At 42.3% G+C, this 20,419-nt stretch overlaps 1 protein-coding gene across 1 annotated transcript in view; it reads left to right on the top strand.

Annotated features, from left to right (window-relative positions):
• Positions 1-20,419, top strand: part of PTPRQ (protein tyrosine phosphatase receptor type Q) — a 230,805-nt gene that overhangs the window by 106,818 nt on the left and 103,568 nt on the right. Inside the window, exons 27-31 of the mRNA XM_053258033.1 lie at positions 1,783-1,943; positions 6,665-6,810; positions 10,549-10,717; positions 11,922-12,215; positions 13,443-13,718. Coding sequence (XP_053114008.1) covers positions 1,783-1,943; positions 6,665-6,810; positions 10,549-10,717; positions 11,922-12,215; positions 13,443-13,718 — 1,046 coding nt within the window. The remainder of the gene's footprint in view (positions 1-1,782; positions 1,944-6,664; positions 6,811-10,548; positions 10,718-11,921; positions 12,216-13,442; positions 13,719-20,419) is intronic.

Raw genomic sequence — 20,419 nt, forward strand, 5'->3', positions numbered from 1 at the left:
TATGTTAAATTGCATAGTTTGGCCCTGTGTGCATTATTTTTGAAGTTAGGCTGTAGGAGGATCAGGATTGTGGAGAGTTACTTGGCCTTTCCCCTTCATATTGTAGTCCCAATTAAAATAATCCCCTGAAGTACCTATTAGTCTCATTGGCCTCATTGAAAGCTTCCCTCCCATGGCTAATAGCAGCTTTTGGGGGAGGGGGAGAGAGGATTTCAAGACTGTGACTTGGAGAAAAGGGGTTAAATACCCCTTCCCTGAAGCCACATAATGGCACAGTGGGGAAATGACTTGATTATCAAGCCGGTTCGAATCCCCACTGGTATGTTTCCCACACTATGGGAAATACCTGTATTGGGCAGCAGCAATAAAGGAAGATGCTGCAAGGCATCATCTCACACTGCGCAGGAGGAGTAAACCCCTCCTGTATTCTACCAAAAACAATGGTAAATCCCTCCTGTATTCTACCAAAGACAACCACAGGGCTCTGTGGTCACCAGGAGTTGAAACCAACTTGACGGCACACTTTACCTTTACCTTTTACCCCTTTCCTGAATGCCATGATCCAGATCCTGTTTCCCCGCCCCCCTCCGCAGTGCTATTTAACGTCAAAAACAAAAATGCAGGGCCAAGCTATGTGTTAATTCAGAGTTGCCAACCTTGGGTCCCCAGATGTTGTTGGTCTATAACTCTCATCATCCCCAGCCACATTCATTCCATTTTTGTTTTTGTGCTTTCTACCTGTTTTTGTTGTTGTTTTTCTTGTAAATGTGTTGTAAGTCACTTTGGCTTTTTAAAATTAAAAGTGGAATATTCATAAATTCAATAGAAAATAAATAATTACCAATAAATAATTACCATAATATAATTATTCAGTGAAAGGTACTTAAATAATTTGCTCATTTTAAAGCTAATGTATTACAGATACAGAGGATAAGCAGCACCTTGTATGTATAGAAGTCGTAAAATAAATCCAGGTTCCCTGGATGGGATAGTAGTATTCCCCTTGCAGGATCAGGCTTGCAGTTTGAGAGTACTCCTGAACTCGGCCTTGCTCTTGGATAATCAGGTGGTTGCCATGGCCAAGAGTGCCTATGCATAGCTGCATGTGATGTGACAACTGCATCAGTTTCTAGAAAGAGGCGATCTGCCCACAATCACCCACGCCTTCCTTCATAATACTGAGGCTTCCCCTGAAGAGTATTCAAAAAACTTGAGCTAGTCCAGAATACTATGGCTTAATTGTTGTCAGGAGCTCAATATAGGGAGGAGGTGACCCCTATAACCCACAATCTTAATTAGCTTTCACTTAGTCACAATTTAAGATACAGGTCATTACCTTTAAAACTCTTCATGGTTTGGGGTCAGAGTACGTTAATTACCGCCTCCTATAGGAACCTACCTGAACACTAAAATAGTCTGGTGGGCCTTAGCTTCTGGTGCTGTCTGCTTCAGAAACCCATCTGACGACCCAGGATATGATCTTTTTCGTGGTGGCACCCAGATTGTGGAACTCCCTCTTCTCAGAGCCTCAACAGGCTCTTACAATTGCTCCTTTTGCCATCAGGTGAACGAACACCTTTCTCATATGAGCTTTCACTTGTTGATTTTGCTGCTATTCCACACTTTTGTATCAATTAGATTGTGAGCCCTTTGGAAAAGGGGGAATGTATGTATGTATGTAAACCACTTTGGGAACTTTTGATGAAAACTAGTATATAAATATTTGTTGTATTCGTATTTGTATTTTCCCAATCAACTGTTTTATGTTACATGTTTCCTTAGGAATGTAATGTCGAATAGAAGTATTAATGTAACAGAAACATCATTAGACATCTCAGATCTTGAAAATAACAGTGACTATAGTGTTTATGTAACAGCAAGTACTAGATTTGGAGATGGAAACATGAAGAGTAACATGATCAGCTTCAGAACCTCTGAAGGAGGTAAGTGCATATTTTGCTGTAATCACAAGAGACTGGAATGGAAGAAGGGATTTTTTTTTTTTTACTTTTGAGAATGATCAGTATACAGTAAATAAAAACGTATTTATCAAAATAACCTAAGGGACAGTGAGATAATGAGATAACAGATTATTTTTGGAAATAAATACTTCCTAAGAAAGGCATAATGCATTTTCTTCAACCTCAATATTTCAGTTCTACTTGATATATCTGTTCAGAAGGAGACTTTTTATTGCAGTCAAAAAAGGAGACAATTTCTAACACAATGGGTTGTATGCTAAGAACTCTTTCCATTTGCAAAATTTCTGTCCTTGCAGCTGTGGGGGGTGGCAATATATGCCATACACATCCTGAGCTACATGAAAATCTGGTCTTGAGAGTCCAACATAGAAGCATGTCAAGAGAAAACAATTGCTGTCTAACATTATGTGGTTATATAAAATCAGAATTGCTAGATTTCTCAAAATTGTTTAAATCAGCTTTCAACCATTTCAGATGTGGGACAAACCCCAAGCTCAGACCGCAAGACAGGGAGGCTATCCTCATGATTGCATGGGCAGGCAGGCAGGCAGGGTCCACCTTCCCTCCAGATAATCCGGAACATGCTGCTCCATGCATCGCAGATTGTTCAAGGCCAAGACTCTTTTCCCCAGCCTCCTGATATCCCTCAATGCACCATGCAATGAGTGCGGTGTATTGGGGGATACCCCTGTGAGTCGGGTGCTCTAGGCGCCCGTCTCTATGTGCGCTTGGGCAAGCAGCCCAAGCACACACATGATCCTGATGCTGCGATTAAGAGTGTGCTCATGAACCTTGGCTAAAGTCCAAGCTTCAAAGTGGGATTAAGCGGGCAGGCAGTGGCAGGATCTGCATGGATCCTCTCCCACCCAGTTACATCCCGTCTGGTTAGATAATCTTAGATAGCCCTTTTGTCAGTCCCTGATTTCCGAGAGGTTCGGGGCTCTAGGACCCGCAAAAGGGCCTTTTCGGTTGTTGCCCCACTTCTTTGGAACTCTCTTCCCCGTCAGATTCATCTAGCCCCTTCCTTGCCAATCTTCAAATCTCTATTGAAGACTTTTCTTTTCTGCCAGACTTTTGCCCTGTAGTTTACTTCATTTGCTTTTGTTAGTTACTTTAGTTTTTAATTTAGAATGCAATCTTTAATGTTGCCTTGTTGGCATGTTTTTGTGCACCGCCAGGAGTCTTTGAAGTGGGCGGTATATTAAATGTTTCTAACTTTCTAATAAATAATAAATAAAATCCCGGCACTGCACATGAGCAGCCTAACCCATGCCTGGCTGCCCTAGACTGGGTTAGGCTGCACATGAGAACAGCTTTAGGATCTATTTCTAGTCTACTTTCCAAAGGGAAGAAGCTTATAAGCTCCTCATGTCTGTGTGGGTGTCCTCTATCAACTTTTGCATTTGTAGTCCAATACAAACCAAATATATAGCACATAGAAGGGGCTCCTGGGGACCCCAATAGGGTTATCCCCCCAATCCACTATGTTGTTTCAAGATGTACAAGCCCCTTTGTAACTCTTAAGCTGAAAGATATATTTTTATTAACTATTTCTGTTTATCTTTTTCTGTCGGCCTGCTTGCCTTTCTCCCTTTTCCTTCTCCTCCACCTCTTAAAAACACATTTGAAAAATCCAACAAAGTCAATGGTAGTGGTTGTCACTAATGCGTTTGTTCATCTATGTATCCATTCATTCATTCAGTCATTCAACTTATACCACATCATTTGTAGTAGGACCTAATATAAAACTTTTAAATCACAATAACAAATGTCAAAGTATCCTCTTAACAATTTTCCATTTCATCCATAAAAACTCATATTACACTCATCATGGAGATATGCACCCCTGTGGTAGCTCAGATCTGTGATTACCTGACTAGAAAAATGATGATGTGTAGATGAATGCATCATAGAAGCCTACAAAAATGTTATCTTGTGGAGGCTTGGCAAATGGATGATATTCCTTTATACAGCAGGCCTAATTTCCCATAATAAGCAAGCAACTGATAATGATAAGCAAACAAAGAAAGGCATAGACATTTCCCACAGATCAGAAAGGTTAAAGATTTCTCCTGTTGGGTATATCTTTCTTGGGTTGCCTGTGTTTTCGTTAAACTGGTTTTAGATGTTGTGCCTCCTGTTTTCTGTTTATTTTCCTATAAGCTGAATGATGGTGATGATTTTGGGTGGGGGGAGGGGTATAGCACTATCATTGTGCCTGGTGCTTTATTGAGTAAACATAATTTAAAACAAAACAAAACCAGACAGCCCCCTGTCCTAAGCTTACAAGCTACATTTTGACAATGGGGAGGACAACAAAAGGAGCTGAGGGAATGGAAAAAGAGTAGACATAAGAGTAAAAGGGGATGTATGTCAGCAAATAGATTTACATTACATATGACTGAATAATGTAAGAGCTTGTAACACATGATGTGGGCATGACCTAATAGTGGACAATCCTGTCACATGGCTGGGATTTGGACTATCTTAAAATTAAAATTCCCCAACATGTTTAGCATTAATTAACTAATTAATGTATTATTAACATATCAGTTGATTAATAACTGACCATAAATTAAGTATTCTGGCTTCCTGGGAAACTCCATTTTATGTTTGCGTAGTTTAAATGTCTTCCTTTTTAGAATAATATCCTGTGGTATTCATTTGTACAAACTAGTGTGAATATTCATTTGATGATGAGAATGTGTATGGAAATACGATGATAGCTTGTTACGTCCCTTCCCATCAGGCTGCTCTCTCTCTCCCTCTCTCTCTCCCTCTCCCTCTCTCTCCCCATCTTTTTGGAATCCCTGCTCAGTAGGAATGTGCAAATTGATTCGGGTACAAATCGATTTGTATCCAAATCTAGCTGATTCGGGCGATTTGGAGACAAAACAAATCATCCCTGTGGTCCATTGGCTAGATTCGGGTACAAATCTAATTGTGCAGAAAGAAAGGTGTGCTATGAATCTTCATAGGGAATCATTATGAGGGAAAGTTATTATACACCAAAGAATCCAAACACTTGAAAAATAATGACTGTACATTTTGCTCCATAACTTTGGTGTATAATAACTTTCCCTCAATGAATCCCTATGAGGATTCATTACACACCTTCATTTCTTCTATTCATTTTGACTGTCTTTTCGACAGTGCCAACTGTCAACTGCCATGTACCAACTACACCCCACTACCACCTGCAAGGCAGTGGGGTACTACTCAGTTTATGTTCTAGGATTTTTTTTCCAAGTGTTTAGGCTCTTTGGTGTCTAATAACCTTTCCTCATAATGAATCCCTATGAGGATCCATTACACACCAAACACCTCAAAAATTCCTAAAATATAAACTGAGTACCCAGTGGCATGTGGGTTGTGGGGTAGTTGGCACATGGGATGCCACTAATTCCTCACCCTCACCTGCAAAGCAATGGGGTCAAAATGAACAGAAGACATGAAGGTGTTTAATGAAGACACCAAAGAATCTAAACACTTCAAAAATACCTATAAAATAAACTGTGTACCCCAGTGTGTGTGTGTGTGTGTGTGTGTGTGTGTGTGTGTGTGTGTGTGTTGACACATGACAGTTGACAGTTGGCACTTTCCAATGATAGTCAAAATGAACAGAAGAAACAAAGGTGTATAATCAATCCTCATAGGGATTCATTATGAGGAAAGGTTATTAGACACCAAAGAATCTAAACATTTCAATATTCCTAAAAATTAAAATGAGTACCCCATGCCTTGCAGGTGTGTGTGTGTGTGTGTAGTTGGCACATGGCTGTTGACAGTTGGCACTGTCCAGTGACTGTCAAAATGAACAGAAGGAATGAAGGTATGCAATGAATCCTCATAGGGATTCATTATGAGGAAAAGTTATTATACACCAAAGAATCCAAATGACTGCACATTTTGCTCCATAACACCATTTCTATAAGGGCTTCACTCTTTTAAAAATGAAAGCTGGGAATCTGTTTTAGGGTTAGGATATGGCAACTTCGAATCCCCATTGTTTCCTAAGGCAGAAATGTTCAAAATCATTAAAAATGAAAAAATCATTAAAAATCAAGCAAGTTTTGCCTTGAAATTTGGGTGGTAGGTGGCACCCATGCGGACCTACCCACCACCCAAATCTGGTGACCTTAGGACCTTGTTAAGTGGTCTGAATTGGTCCAAATCAAAGCAAAGCAAATACAAATCAAATTGGGGTGATTTGGAGAGGGTAGATTTGGATACAAAACAAATCAGGGGTGATGTGTTTGGGGCACAAATCGAATTTTAAAAAATCAATTTGTGCACATCCCTACTGCTTGGTTCATTGCTCATTAGCAGTTGCTTCTTTCCTGTAGCTTCTTCAGTCCTAATTAGTTGTGGGCTATCCATATCCAAAATATGTGGTAGGAAAGTGTACGGAAACATGGAGTGAAGTTGGAGTAGGGATATGCACGCTCAGAGGCCATGTGCGTGCCTGCGCTGCACAGATGCAGCAGGGAAACACCCTTCCAGTGCACGGGCATAGCTGGAGGAAGCGCTGGGAATGGCAAATACCCTGAGCGATAAATCTGATAGTAATGAAATGACTAAATGAATGAATGCTGCTTAATGTGAGATTCCCTCTACACATACTTTTGGGGAAAATAGAACACACATTCAGTGCAAATACTAAATGTTAATATGTTTTTCAGCTCCAAGTGATCCACCTAAACATGTCTGGTATACAAACATCACTTCCTCATCAATACGCATTTTCTGGAATCCTCCTCAAAAGCCCAATGGGGCCATACGATTTTATTCAGTTTACTACAAAAATGATTCAGACACTTATGTACAGGTATATTTCCTTTTTCTCCTTGTCTCTAAAATTTTAAGGCAAGATGGAATAATTATTTGTAATTTTAACATATTGTGAAAAAAATAAAGCATTAAAAACGATTCCCCCACTTTCATTTTGTCAGCAGAAACCTTTGAGCATAATTAGCAAGGAAGAAAGACATTGAGGTCATTCTCATGACCAGCTGTATCTGGGCTAGTGCAGCCCTACTCAGGTGGAGCTGCTTGTGAGTACTGCCAGGATAGGTCCTTGGCCTGGCAGCCCATTTTTTTAAAACCCATGTTAATAGTGAGGTAGAGGGGCAAGAACATGCCCTTCTACCCCATTCCCCAGTCATTTGATCGCTCGGGTTGACTGCAGGGAAATCCGCAAATGTACTACACTCCTGACATGGTGCATTGTGGATGCTCCTCCAGCTCCTGGCTCTGCAGCTTGCTGCAGCACCGCTCATGTGCTTTTCAAGAGTTTAAGATGTTGCAGGGAATGCTTCAGAAAAGCTCTATTGTGCATGGTATTCATTTATTTACATGTACATTACTTCTTTGGATTATCCGTAATTGCATTGTCCCCCTATTACTCATAAATTGAAATGTATGCAAAGACATTGCATAACATTTTAATTTGAAAACTTATAGAGAAATTAATATTGCTTGTAATTCTGATACAGTGAAATATGTGCAACTTGTTAAGTGTTTTAACAGCCCATATTCATCTTGGCCCTCCCAGCTCAGGGTATTGTCTCTTTAGGAACATGGGAGAAACTCAGAAAACACAGCTTCCTCGGTTTTTCAGTGTAACTAAGTAAACAGCCCTTGCAAAGATGCTGTCTGTAGCTTGTCTATTACTCTCCCCACAACCCCCACTCCGAGGATCGCTAGAGATGGTGGCAGAGAAAGAGTTCCTCAGGTCCTCTCTGGCATCCCCCCAAATCTTAGCTGCAGCTGTCTCATACACCAAAGGCTTGCAGTATCGGAAAAGGAAAGTGTTCCTCAGTTCCCCCGCCCAGCAGTATCCCACCCAAATCAGAGCTGCAACCTCCTCATTATTTGGTATCAAGATTGGATGAATCCCCCACCCTTGCCATGTAATTTTCACCCTAATCATTTTAGGGCCTGTAAGTTGGCAGCAAAGAAAAGGCAGAGAAAACCCAGCAGAATAAGCTGCAGTATCTCTGCCCCAGAGCGGAACAGGAAAGTGAAGTCATAATCACATCAGCCAATGGGAGTGCAGGATTGCAGTTTTCAGCTAACTTTAAAGTAATTTTTAGGAAAGCTAGAATAGTTAGAGCACTGATTCCACACCCCTCAATAGATATTGTATGAGTAACAGTTGAGAACACAATGGATTCTGAAATTTAGGAAAGTATTCCATTGTATATTTTTAATACTAAATCATGGCTGAGTAGTCAGCAGCTTGCAGTCCATGATCCAGATCTAGCCTGCAGAAGATCAACTTCCATTTCTCAGTGTTTCTTTTATCCCCCCCTCCCACACACACACCTTACTTCCTTGCTCCTCACTGTGGAGTCTTTCAGAGAACAGAAGCAAAGAACTGGAGGAACATATGGGCATGTTTTCCTGTCAATTATGGATTATTTCGAAAAAGTCCGAGGGGAATACAAGCAATTGCTACACCTGGTTTTTTGTGGGTTTTTTGGCCACATCTTACCTCTATAGTTGCTATTGTGGATAGAGAAGACAATATGAGTTTTCCTTTAGTTGGTTGCTGACTTTGGCCATATGGGTTTGTTACAGGGTAGCCCCATAAATCCATTTTTTAAAAAAATTAAACAGAATCGGATGGGTCCACATCACAATCTAAAATACAGAAAGAGGCACCTGTATGTGCAAACACCTGCACACCTTACTTCTATAGTATTGCTGAAATCTGCTACGGTTTGGTTTTCAAGCCAAACTTTTTTCAAATATCTCTGTATGAAAATATTTCTGAATTTTCAGGGCAGGCCTTAACTAGACTTTTCTTTCTGTTTCCCACATGGTTTTATTATAAGTAAGGTTTCCTTACTTCTTATAAATAAGGCTCCATCTAGTGGATGAATGAAAATGTAAAAGCATAAACATAGCCAGGAACAACAGTAAATAATTTGCACATTTAAAAACAGAAATAGTGGCTGACGTGATGAGGAACATTACTCAAAGAGAGTTAGTCAATTTCTAATTTGTCCTTTTAATTTCAACACGATTACTATGAGTAATTTCCCTCATCATATCAGCCAATACCATTAGATATTTCTGTGTCATTACTGTTATATAGGAAATTGATATGGTTTTTTTGCTTTTCTAAAATAAATTTTGATTTGTTAACAAAACAGCAGACACCAAAATTACTATAACCTTTTGTTTTGTTAACTAAGAAGTTAGAAATAGAGACAATTATATGTGGCTTTTTGATAAAATAAGTATCATTCAGAATAGCTATGTTGGCTCACTAAAGGACCAAATAATGAAATTCTTTCATTCAAGCCAATCAATTTTGCCATTGATTTCAGTATTGCCAGGATTTTATTGAAGGGTGGGGATTTATGATTCCTTAGTGAGCTGGAGAAGATTATGGGGTTCAAATTCCTACTCAGCCATGCAACTAATTGAGTGACATTTGGCCAGTACAGGTTGTACTTAGACCTGGAGAGCTGGTCTTAGGAGAGGAAAGCTGGTCTTGTGGTAGCAAGCATGACTTGTCCCCTTAGCGAAGCAGGGTCTGCCCTGGTTGCATATGAATGGGAGACTTGATGTGTGAGCACTGTAAGATATTCCCCTCAGGGGATGGAGCCCCTCTGGGAAGAGCAGAGGGTTCTTCCCTGGCATCTCCAAGATAGGGCTGAGAGAGATTTCTTCCTGCAGCCTTAGAGAAGCTGCTGCCAGTCTGTGTAGACAATACTGAGCTAGGTGGACCTATGGTCTGACTAGTATATGGCAGCTTCCTATGTTCCTTACTTGTGTAGTCTCCCTCATTATGGTATCCTACAAAATGTGTGATTTGCACAGAGAACCTATATGCATGAAAACTGTATGCATGTAGGCTCTGTGCAGGAGGTAGGGCCAGAGAGTGTGATCTTAACCCTCTTCCACCTGTTCACTGTTTATTTGAATAGGGCTTAATGCCTCGGCATGTCAAGCTAAAATGGGGTTAATCCAATGTATGCATCCCTGAGCTCCTTGGAAGAAGGCTGAGATACACAAAGGTAGATAGGTGCATGCATAGATAGGCAGAGAAATCTGGAACAAGAAATATGAAAGTCAAGCTCCATGTGCATTATGTACAAGACAAATGAGCATGAAGAAACTTGAGCCTTAACAAAGGCTGCTGTGCCTTTTATCTGGGTCTCTTTGAGTTGAGATGTTTAGCCCAATCACCAGGTTTTAATTTTCTGGTATGCTTGCTTAACAGCTCCTTGCTCAAAGGGAAAAGCTCCTGATATTGCCTATATGTATATTTATTTACTTACTGCATTTATATCCCACCTTTCTTCCATTATGGAACTCAAGGAAGCTTACATGGGATTCTCAGATGGTCACTCATCCAGGCACAGACCTAGACCTGCTGACCATGCCCTGGGACCCATGTTGATGTTCATATGTCTAATTGTATGTATGTATCCAAATATGTACATGAGAAAGAGAAGAATAGGAGCTATAGAAATATACTAATTTGGTTTTAATATTTAATAAATTTAAGATTGAAACATTGAATATGATGTGCTAATATTTTCGCCCCCAGAATTTTACCATGTATGATATTGACAATGGTGTTGACAATACAACTTTGTCTACAGTACTAAACAACTTAGCAAAATGGAACCACTACTTACTTTGGCTAACTGCAAACACAGCCTTTGGAAATGGAAACCAAACCAGTGAAATAATCCAAGTGTACACAGATCAAGATAGTATGTAAACAAGCTTAACTGTTGTTGGGTTTTTTTTAGACGTTGAAATGTACTCTTTTAGAAATTAATCTGTTTGGAAGGATTCTGCTGACAGGATTACAACAGAAGTCAATGAGACAGCATCAGCATTGCCTTTATTTTATAAAAGGTTTAATGTATTATTATGGCAGTTCCCCATTCCCTCCCTTTAGAATAGGATTTACGGTATTCCTTCCACCAGGGATCAGGATGGATATACATTCATCAACCTTAGGGCACATCTGAATTGACTATTTTTCAGGGACCAGACTGACATAGAGTGACTCTGATATGGCTATGACCTCTGCATTCCACACTGCACCTGTTTTCAGCCTGTGCTAGTCTCCACCCATCCGTTCTGCCGTTTCCCCCCATAATTACATTTGTATCCTTCCCTCCCTCCTCTGAGAGGATACAGGAATAATAAGGAATTATGCCAGTGCAGAATTTTCACACTCCTTATCATTCTTTTTTCTTAAATTGGATTTTCACATGTTCACAGATATTTTAATAAGCATTAATTATCAAGCTGGTGTCTCAAGAAACCCAACTTTAGTCTTTCCTAGACGAACTTCTTACATGTATAGCAAAAACAAAAACCCATCAATTATTTCATGAAAACAAGAATCCATAAGATTATACAAACCATCTGTATGAATTAATTATATGGTAAGAATAGTGTGGTATAGCTCTTGCTGGACTGTACCAGAGTGCATGTGGGGAAACTTATTTAAATGCTCCCACACACACACACACAAACCTCACCGTGTGCTGAAAAGCAACAGAGAAAAAGCTGAAAATACTTTAGACCCTGACATGCTATTTTTTTTATACGTGGGGGAATGTTTATATATGATAAACATTCAGACATGCTTGGTTCAAACTGTAGCACACATTGTTTAAATGGGAATTTGTCCACATGCACAGAAAATGTTCTTTTCTTTTAACAGAACACTCAAGGATTATCTGTGTTAAATAATTTAAATAATTGAATAATGTGTATTCAAAGAATTTCTCAGGTGTCATGGAAACTAGACATGTTGTATAGCACACAATCTTATTGAAATCAATGAGACTTCTGTATTTAGTATTTGGTTGAAGTTTTAGTCTAATCTCTTAAATGTATATAAAATATTATACATGTTTGCTTACAAATAACATTAACATTTGCTTATTTGTACTGCAGTTCCAGATGGACCTATTGAACAACTGGCATATCAAAATATTACTTCCACTGCTGTGAATATAAGCTGGATGCCCCCATCCCAGCCAAATGGAATAGTCTTCTACCATCTTTCACTAACAATGCAGGATGCTCAAACAGAGCAAAAGATTCTGTCACTCATTTTGTATGAAACAAATGTAGTTTTTGATAAGCTTGAAAAATATTCTAGTTATCTTCTGAAAATTACTCCAGCAACAGCAAAAGGCCTATCTGAAGTGTACACTATTGATCTACACATTAGAACTGAGGAAGATGGTATGCAGTGTGTGTGGGGGTGGGGGGTGTTTTTCAAGACTAGTTTTACCCAGGCAATAGAAACATATGATATGAATTTGTTCTTCATGGACTGTGGCACTTATTAGGTTATATTGGGGTGGGGGCAGGAGTAATACCAAAGAACCAATTAGTTTCTATCCCTGGTAGTTGCTCAGAAAGTTTGAAATATGACAGGGGGAAAATGCTACAAAGTCAGAAATAAGAAAGCAGATAAAAAGATGCTGAAGTTCATAGTTTTTAATTTTCATGAATATGAAAAGTCAAGTTGTATATGATGCCAAACAAGTATGCATTTTTGTCTGTAGAGGGTTTTTTTAATTTTTTTTTTTAAATAGTGTTTGTGGGGCCCATCTGACTCAAAACTGTAGCATGTGGAGAAGGGGTTTAATAATACTTTAACCATTTGTCCTTGGTCTAATGAAAATTGCACCCCCAAGCTATTGTTACCCATGGAAGGGAAATACCATTGTTGCCTATGCCAACTTATTTATTTTATTTATTTATCCGATTTCTATACTGCCCTTCTAAAAATGGCTCAGGGCGGTTTACACAGAGAAATAATAAATAAATAAGATGGATCCCTCTCCACAGAGCTCACAGTCTAAAAAGAAACATCAGATAGACACCAGCAACAGTCACTGGAAGTACTGTGCTGGGGTGTATAGGGCCCGTTACTCTCCCCCTGCTAAATAAAGAGAATCACAGCATTAAAATGTGCCCCTTTGCCAAGTTAGCAGGGGTTACTTCCCAGCTAATGCCAATAGCTGCTTCAGGGGGCAGGATTATTGAGATTGTAAAGTGAGGAGGAAGGGTTGAACCTACCACACTGAGGTTTGATCAAGATTAGGGCCCCCTCAGTTGCTATTTTCATTAATGTTTTCATTTTTAAGATTACACAAGCAGAAATGCAAAGTCTTGTTTAATGTCATGTGGTATTAGACCCTAAGTCTCTATATATCAAGATGTTGGGATTTTAAAATCTTAATTGTTGTATTAGTGTCCTGTGATACTATTTTAGTTTCTTTAAACAGCTTTAATTCTAGCTAGATAAAAATAAATTGGCCCACAATTTCTGTAATGGAAGTGTTTTGTGGATTTCATTCATTGAAAGAAATGAACTAGTATATTATTGACAGAATTGTCCAAAACATTTCATCATAATATTTTTTTCCCAATTTAATACTTAGCCCTTGTCTCTTGTTGCAGTTCCAGAATCTGCTCCTATAATGAAGTCTTACAAAAACCTTTCGTCTACCTCAGTGATGTTATCCTGGGATCCTCCAGCCCAACCAAATGGCATTATAATACGCTATGACTTAAAGCTGCAAGGCCCAGAAATAAATTATTCTTTCACTACCACCAATGATTCAACCATTTTAGAAGATCTTTCACCATTCACACTGTACAGTTTTTTTGCCTCTGCAAGAACTTCAAAAGGACTTGGACCATATGCTTTACTTATGTTCTCCACAGATGAGTCAGGTGAGTGATCAGTAGAAACAGCATGATCACTGGACACAAATTTGATAAAATGTCAACATTTTTGCTGTTTAGCAATCTTGTACATACCCTTTTTCTTTTTAGAGCTAGGCATTTGGAGATGGCTTGCCAAACTGTAATTGTGTATGTGTTAGCCCAGCAATCATGTGCCAAACTTCTGATGGCCAAACTACATATTATATTGATTAGTCCTGATGTAACTGACTTTTTTTCTGTATGGAACTGCTGCGGTAGGAGGGCCTGACTGGGACTTGGATGTGGCAAATTGGGTCTTAATTCTTTGCCCCTACTGGGTATTGATCTGGACTGGATTCCCCATGGCTGTTTTTTAACAGAAGAATTGATGCCTCTGTATTGTGCAAATGCAGATATTGGTACTCCCCAAACAAAACACCTGCATAGCACATTTTAAAAGCAGACAATATGACCCAGTTCAGTTGGAATGCAGAGCCAGGATTAAATCCTGGCTTTGTGTGACATCTCTGAGTTTGGAGCACATGTTTCTGTCCCCTTCATATGCGAGGCTCATAAGCATTCTGTTTCCAAATTTGGTTAAGGATAAGCCTGGCTGTTTGTTACATCCAAACTAAGGGTTCTTCTGGGTGGTATCTGTTCATCACCCAGATGGGCTTCAGCTAGAGAGTGTAGGCCTAGTCGGGCGTTAACAAGCTCTTCTGTATTCTTACTCGTGTTTGGCTGACCCTCCCTCAAGTAGCTATAAGGTCACCTGACCACCCTTACCTCATCCATTTTTCATCATCTGCTGACAGAGAAATAACTCAGGCTAGTTGGAGTGTTTGTTTTATTTTCTTGTGGTGTTCTGCCTTCTCTTTTCTATGAAGAGAAGAGCAGACGCTGTCTTCCTCTGCCCTCTTTTGGTTTTATTATTTATTCATTCTTTCCTCCTTCTATACCACAGTACTCTACTTTTCCCTTTCACATTTTGCTTTCCTTTGGTCCCCCCCTGCCCCCACTTCCCCCCGGGGAAGTCTAGTTCTGTTTTCCTTAGTTTTGCTCGAGCTTAAGGCAGCTAATGTTTCATTTAAGCACTGCCCTCTCTGCAGGGCTAATTTCCCTTCTACTGACAGGCACCAATTTTAGCTTTTTTGCCTTGAGGAGACCCATGTTCCTCAGTCCTGTGAAGTTCATCAAACAGGCACACCGCAACAGGACTGCCAGACTCCAGGCCATCTTGTGGGAAAAGGCCCTCCTGGACGTGAACAATATGGACCCCTCCACCCGGCCTTCTGCTCTGGATGCCTCAGGCAATGCAAATGGGTCCTTACCTTCCCAAAACCTGCAGCGGCTTCACTTCTGCCACCCTCCTCAGAGCGGGTCAGCCCAGCTCCCTCAGGTCTGGCACTCTTGGCTGTTACATGGGTGGCCTCAGCCCCCCACTGGATCTGTGCCAGCTATAGCCCTGCTGCCTACCTCAAACTCGAAGGCACCTCATTCTGGGCTCGATGGTAAGCACAATAAGTGCCCCAGAAAGGCACAAGATCCTTCACAGTTGAGCGCGGCTGCTTCGGTGGCTGCTTTGCTCACTCAGCCTCAACCTTGCTAGCGGTCCTTTAAGGAGAAGCAAGTCCGCACCACACCGCGCGCCTCCTTTTTGGTCCCAATGTCTACTCCCACAGCGTTGGTTCCTGCAGGGAGCATGCCTCAGGATACAAGCCCATCTCCAGTCCGGACATTCTCGCCACTGCCTAGAGTGGTATCTAGCTGTTCTTCCTATCTTTTTGGGCAGGCCTCTGTGCTCTTGGAGTGAAAGGCCCCTCCCTGCTTCACTTATGATGGACAGGCCTATGTTCTCTCTAGAGGCCTCCTCCTCCTGTGTTTTCCTTGGGATTGATGCCTGTACCAGCCATATAGGGATGCATACTCTCTATGCTTCTGCTCCCCAGACCTCTATTCTTATTTTTTGGAGACACGCAGGCACTGCCACGAGGACCCCTACGATTCTATTTCCTGCCACAAGGAGGAGGCTGGCATAGTGGCAATATTGACTTCTCCAGGTCACACTCTAGGTCTCGCTCTCCTGGGTGCCATCACTCTAGATGCTCCCCCCCCCCAGATATCTCTCCTACTATGAAGCCCACCGCTACTCCTCCCATTTGACTCATGAGGACAGACCACAGGCCTACCCACCATGTCGCCCGGCTCTGTGCCATTGGCAACACCACTACCTGCCATGATGGCTGCAGGTTCTGCACAAGCCACCGGTTCATCCAGGAGCGAACACCCACCCCCGATCTCTCTGGGTGTGGTGGCTGCTGACCTGGGTCTTCAGGTTCAAGACCAGGTCAAGACTTTGTTGAATCTGATTTTTGACCTAATTGATGCAGATGCGCAATCTTCTGTATCTTTTACCTATGAATACTGGGGTTGGTTTGTTTTTTTACATTACCTGCTCTTGTTGAGAGAAACTCTCCTATCACCCCATTGTCTAAAAAGATGGAGAATTTTTACTGGGTTCAGTTGGTGGATGATCCTTCCTTCAGCAGTACCCCACACCAAATTCTCTTGTAGAGGCAGCACAGGCCAGTCCTGCAACCATATATTGTATGCCCCCATTGATAGGGAGGGCAGGAAACCTGACCCCTGTTAACTTGGCAAAGAGGCACCTTTTAACATGGCAATTCTCTTTATTTATCAGGGAGAGAGTAACTAGCCCTATCCACCTGCAACACAGTACCTCCAGTGACTGTTGCTGGTATCTATCTGATGATTCTTTTTAGATTGTGAGCCCTTTGGGGACAGGGATCCATCTTACTTATTTATTATTTTTCTGTATAAACTGCCCCGAGCCATTTTTGGAAGGGCGGTATTGAAATCAATCAATCAAATAAATAAATAATAGATGACTCTACTCTACCTCCTCCCTGTTGCTTAAAATTGCCATCTACCAAGAATGTATGTCATGCTACAATCGCCTGCTCTAGATGCTTTCTCCTTAGAGCAGAAGGACTCTGTTCATGCCTTACAGCGGGAGGCCTTCTGCCTCAGTAAACAGCAGCTCCATACATCCCATGTCACTGACTCTGTAGCTTGATCCATGGCTAGCTCTGTCGCTCTATGAAGGCATGCATGACTGTGCTACTCTGGCCTCACCCCTGAAAGCCAGGCCGAAGATCGAGGACTTGCGCTTCAATGGGCAGGTTCTTTTTGGGCCCAAAGATGGATGATACCTTGGAAAGGGTTCAGAAGCTCCATTCTATGAGTTATTCATCCTCTTCTTCATTGTCCTCCAGGCATAGTAGGACTTTTAAGGCCCAATGGTCCTTTTCGTCAAGAGGTTCTTCCCAGTCTCAAACTGACCAATCCTTTCATCAAAACAGGTTTCATTATTATAGGAAAAAGTCTTTGTGGTCTTCAAAACCTCTGCATCCAAACCTAGGAATGCCTCCTACTATAAGCAGGGCACAGCTGCGTACCTTTTGGACATGTGGGAAAGTTTTACTACGGACAAATGGGTTCTCTATTAATCAGTGTTTTTCAACCTTTTTGGAGTCAAGGACCGCTAAATTCTTCGTGCAGAGTTTCAAGGACCACTACATTCTTCATGCGCAGTTTCCCAGACCAGCAGTTAGTAAAGGGATTTCAAGTCTGTCTATCTATCTAACAGACTTCTATACTGCCCAAAACTTGCATCTCTGGGCAGTTTACAATTAAAATAATATAAGCATTAAAATCATTAAATTTGGAATCTTTTGCAAGCATGAAATATTAGGGGTTCTCCTTGGGTCCCTCAGTTAAACTCCCATAACTCCCAACCACAATGGCATTTGGCCATTATGGCTGGGGATTATGGGAGTTGAAGTCCACCAACATCTGGGTACCCAAGGTTGAGAACCCCTGAATCTAAAAGCTTGGGTGAACAAATTTGTCTCCAGTATGTCTTCAGTATGTGTGGGGTGGGGATGGGGGTGCTTGTGATTACTCAGTAGAGAGGGGATGTTGGGCCATTAGAAAAATTCAAAAGCTACATGGGGCCAATGAAAACAACACACAAGCAAGCTTTTGAATTCCCCCAAATGCTTCATCAGGCTGGATGTCAAGCAAAGCAAGAAGGAGATGAGGAGAGGAGAGCTGGGCAAGTTCAGTAGAGCTGAAAATCTACAGTTTAACCCTCTCATGATGGAGGTGGAGTTTTAGCAGGAGTTGTGTAGTCGCAGGGCCAGATCCAGATGACGTTAGTCAGGACCACCCACTGAAATTAATTTAGTCATCTCTCATTTGTGTCAATGCTGCTTGGTCATGATCACCTGGCTTGATCTGGACCCTGCTCCTAGATGTGCACTTTGTGAGGCGGACCTAATGAAACCCACGCAGCTCCTCCAAAACTCCTTAAAAACGGTTACATGGCAGGTGCTGGGAATGGGTTTTTTAAAAAACAGTGAAAGAAAATGTGAATAAGAGCGGTGGGGACCTGGCATTAAAGGGGAGGGGGTGATTCTGAGATGGCAGAGGGCGTGGGGCGTTGCAGTGGTGGATGCTTCATCTTCCTCGCTGGGGAGACGAGGCACTGTTCAGGGTGGGTGAGGCAATGGTGCACCGGACAGCGCTCGGAAGGTCGCTTGGGTCCAAGAGCTGCCGCCACTGTCCTTGCGCACAAGAGTGTAGCAGGTGTTCCCCCATCCTCTCTCACAACGCGCGCTTCTGTGCCCCCCTCCCAACCTCCTGCATGCACCAATCACACCAGCCTGCCTTAGGGGCCACGCAGCTCACGTGGTCCCACATGCTGCCCGCGCATACCTGTGAGCCAAGCCAAGGCAGCCCTCCTCCCTCCTCTGCTTAGCCCTCACCGCAGCATGATCCCAGCCAGAGGTTGTCCCCTGCACCTGGCAAGGTCATAAAGGGGACCGCCGTCTTCCACCGGTGGTGCAGATCAGGAGGTTATAGGGGGCCGAGGGACCACAACACCCCACCAATGCAAGAGGGAAACGGAGTTTCCTCTCAAGGTGCTTTGGCCACAACAGGCAGCTGGTTTTAAATCAGTTTGGATCGGACACAAACCGCGCTGGGCATCAAATCCCCAGGATCACTTCATTCCAGTGCCATTCATCCAATGACCCTTTTACATGAACGCACAAAATAGTATCTTGCCTCTTCTTCGTACCACGCTGCCTCCCTCCTCCACTTAGCCCTCCTTGGTATGTGTTCTTGCTCCCCATCCCCCAAGGAAGGTCCACCTGCAGTCCTTTTCTGCAAAGCCCAAGCCAAGGCGGCCCTCCTCCCTCCCTCCGCCACTTAGCCCTCACTGCGGCATGATCTTGGCCAGAGGTTCCACCCCCTGGCGAGGTCACAAAGGGGACCGCCATATTCCACCAGCAGTGCAGACCAGGGGGTTACATGGGACCGAGGGACCACAATGCCCCACCGATGCAAGAGGGAAACAGCGTTCCCTCTCAAGGCGCCTCAGCTGCAACAGGCAGCTGGGTTTCAATCAATCAACCTTTGTCTGCAAACAATGAGCATGCAAGAACCAGCAGCCCTTCAAGTGGCGCCCAGTGCCATACCTTTTCCTTGATGCCCCCGCACCACATACAGTCTGAAGCTGTAAAGAGAGGGAATAAGAGAGCTGTAGGAAGATCTCAGCAGCACGTGGAGGCAAGGCGGAAGCAGGGTCCCGCGCTTTCGCGATACTCCTCCTCTTCCTCTTCCGTGCCATGTGCAAAATTGAGGAAGTGAGTGCCTTGATTGCAGTTGTTGGGGGGGGGTGACTCCCAGTCAGGGACCGGCACTCAACCCTTCGGGGACCAGCAGCGGTCCAGGGACCGGTGGTTGAGAAACTGTGGTCTAGGCTATGGCATAGAATTTCTATATTCTCCAGACTCTGAATACAGGATCACCACCCTATCTGCAGACATATGGGACAAAAGCCGTACCCTTTTGAACATGGGAGTCATAGAAGCAAGCCCTTCCCATCTAACAGATAGTTTTTTTCTCCCTCTAACTCACCATTCCAAAAAGAGATGGCAGTCAATCTGTAGCTCACAAACATTTTCATTTGCTCACCGTCTTGGACAGCCTGTCCATGTTGTCGAGGGAGATGTGGTTCAGTTATGATCAATCCGCAACTCAGGAACTATCTTTGTTTTCAAATTGGTTCCCAAAAATTCCAATTCAGGGCCATGTCCTTTGGCTTATCCTCAGCTCCGAGAGTTTATACAAAGTGTATGTCTGTAGTAATAGGGCACCTGCAGGAGCAGGGTGTCCAAATGTTCCCATATTATTAATTATTATTATTTATTTACACAGTCAGACAGGTGTTGACTGGTGTGTTTTATCCAGACATCGAGACCTTCCCAAGGACCTGGGATGGCTGAATTTTGTTGTCAATGTTGTTGCTGTTGTTATTGATATCGTCGCAGAATATAGGCTGTTCCCAGTAAAGTTGCTTTTTGTAATTGGCTGATGGTGATTTCTGTGGCCCCTATGGTGTTGAGGTGCTCTTCAAGGTCTTTTGGAACTGCACCCAGGGCGCCAATTACCACTGGGATTATTTGGGTCTTTTTCTGCCACAGCCTTTCAATTTCAATTTGTAGATCTTTGTATTTTGTCATTTTTTCTATTTCTTTTTCTTCTATTCTGCTATCCCCTGGTATTGCTATGTCGATTATTTTAACTTGTTTTTCTTTCTTCTCGACTAAGTTCTATCTGGTGTATTGTGTGGCAGATGT

This window comes from Hemicordylus capensis, chromosome 5, assembly GCF_027244095.1.
Source record: "Hemicordylus capensis ecotype Gifberg chromosome 5, rHemCap1.1.pri, whole genome shotgun sequence".
NCBI classification, from domain to species: domain Eukaryota; kingdom Metazoa; phylum Chordata; class Lepidosauria; order Squamata; family Cordylidae; genus Hemicordylus; species Hemicordylus capensis.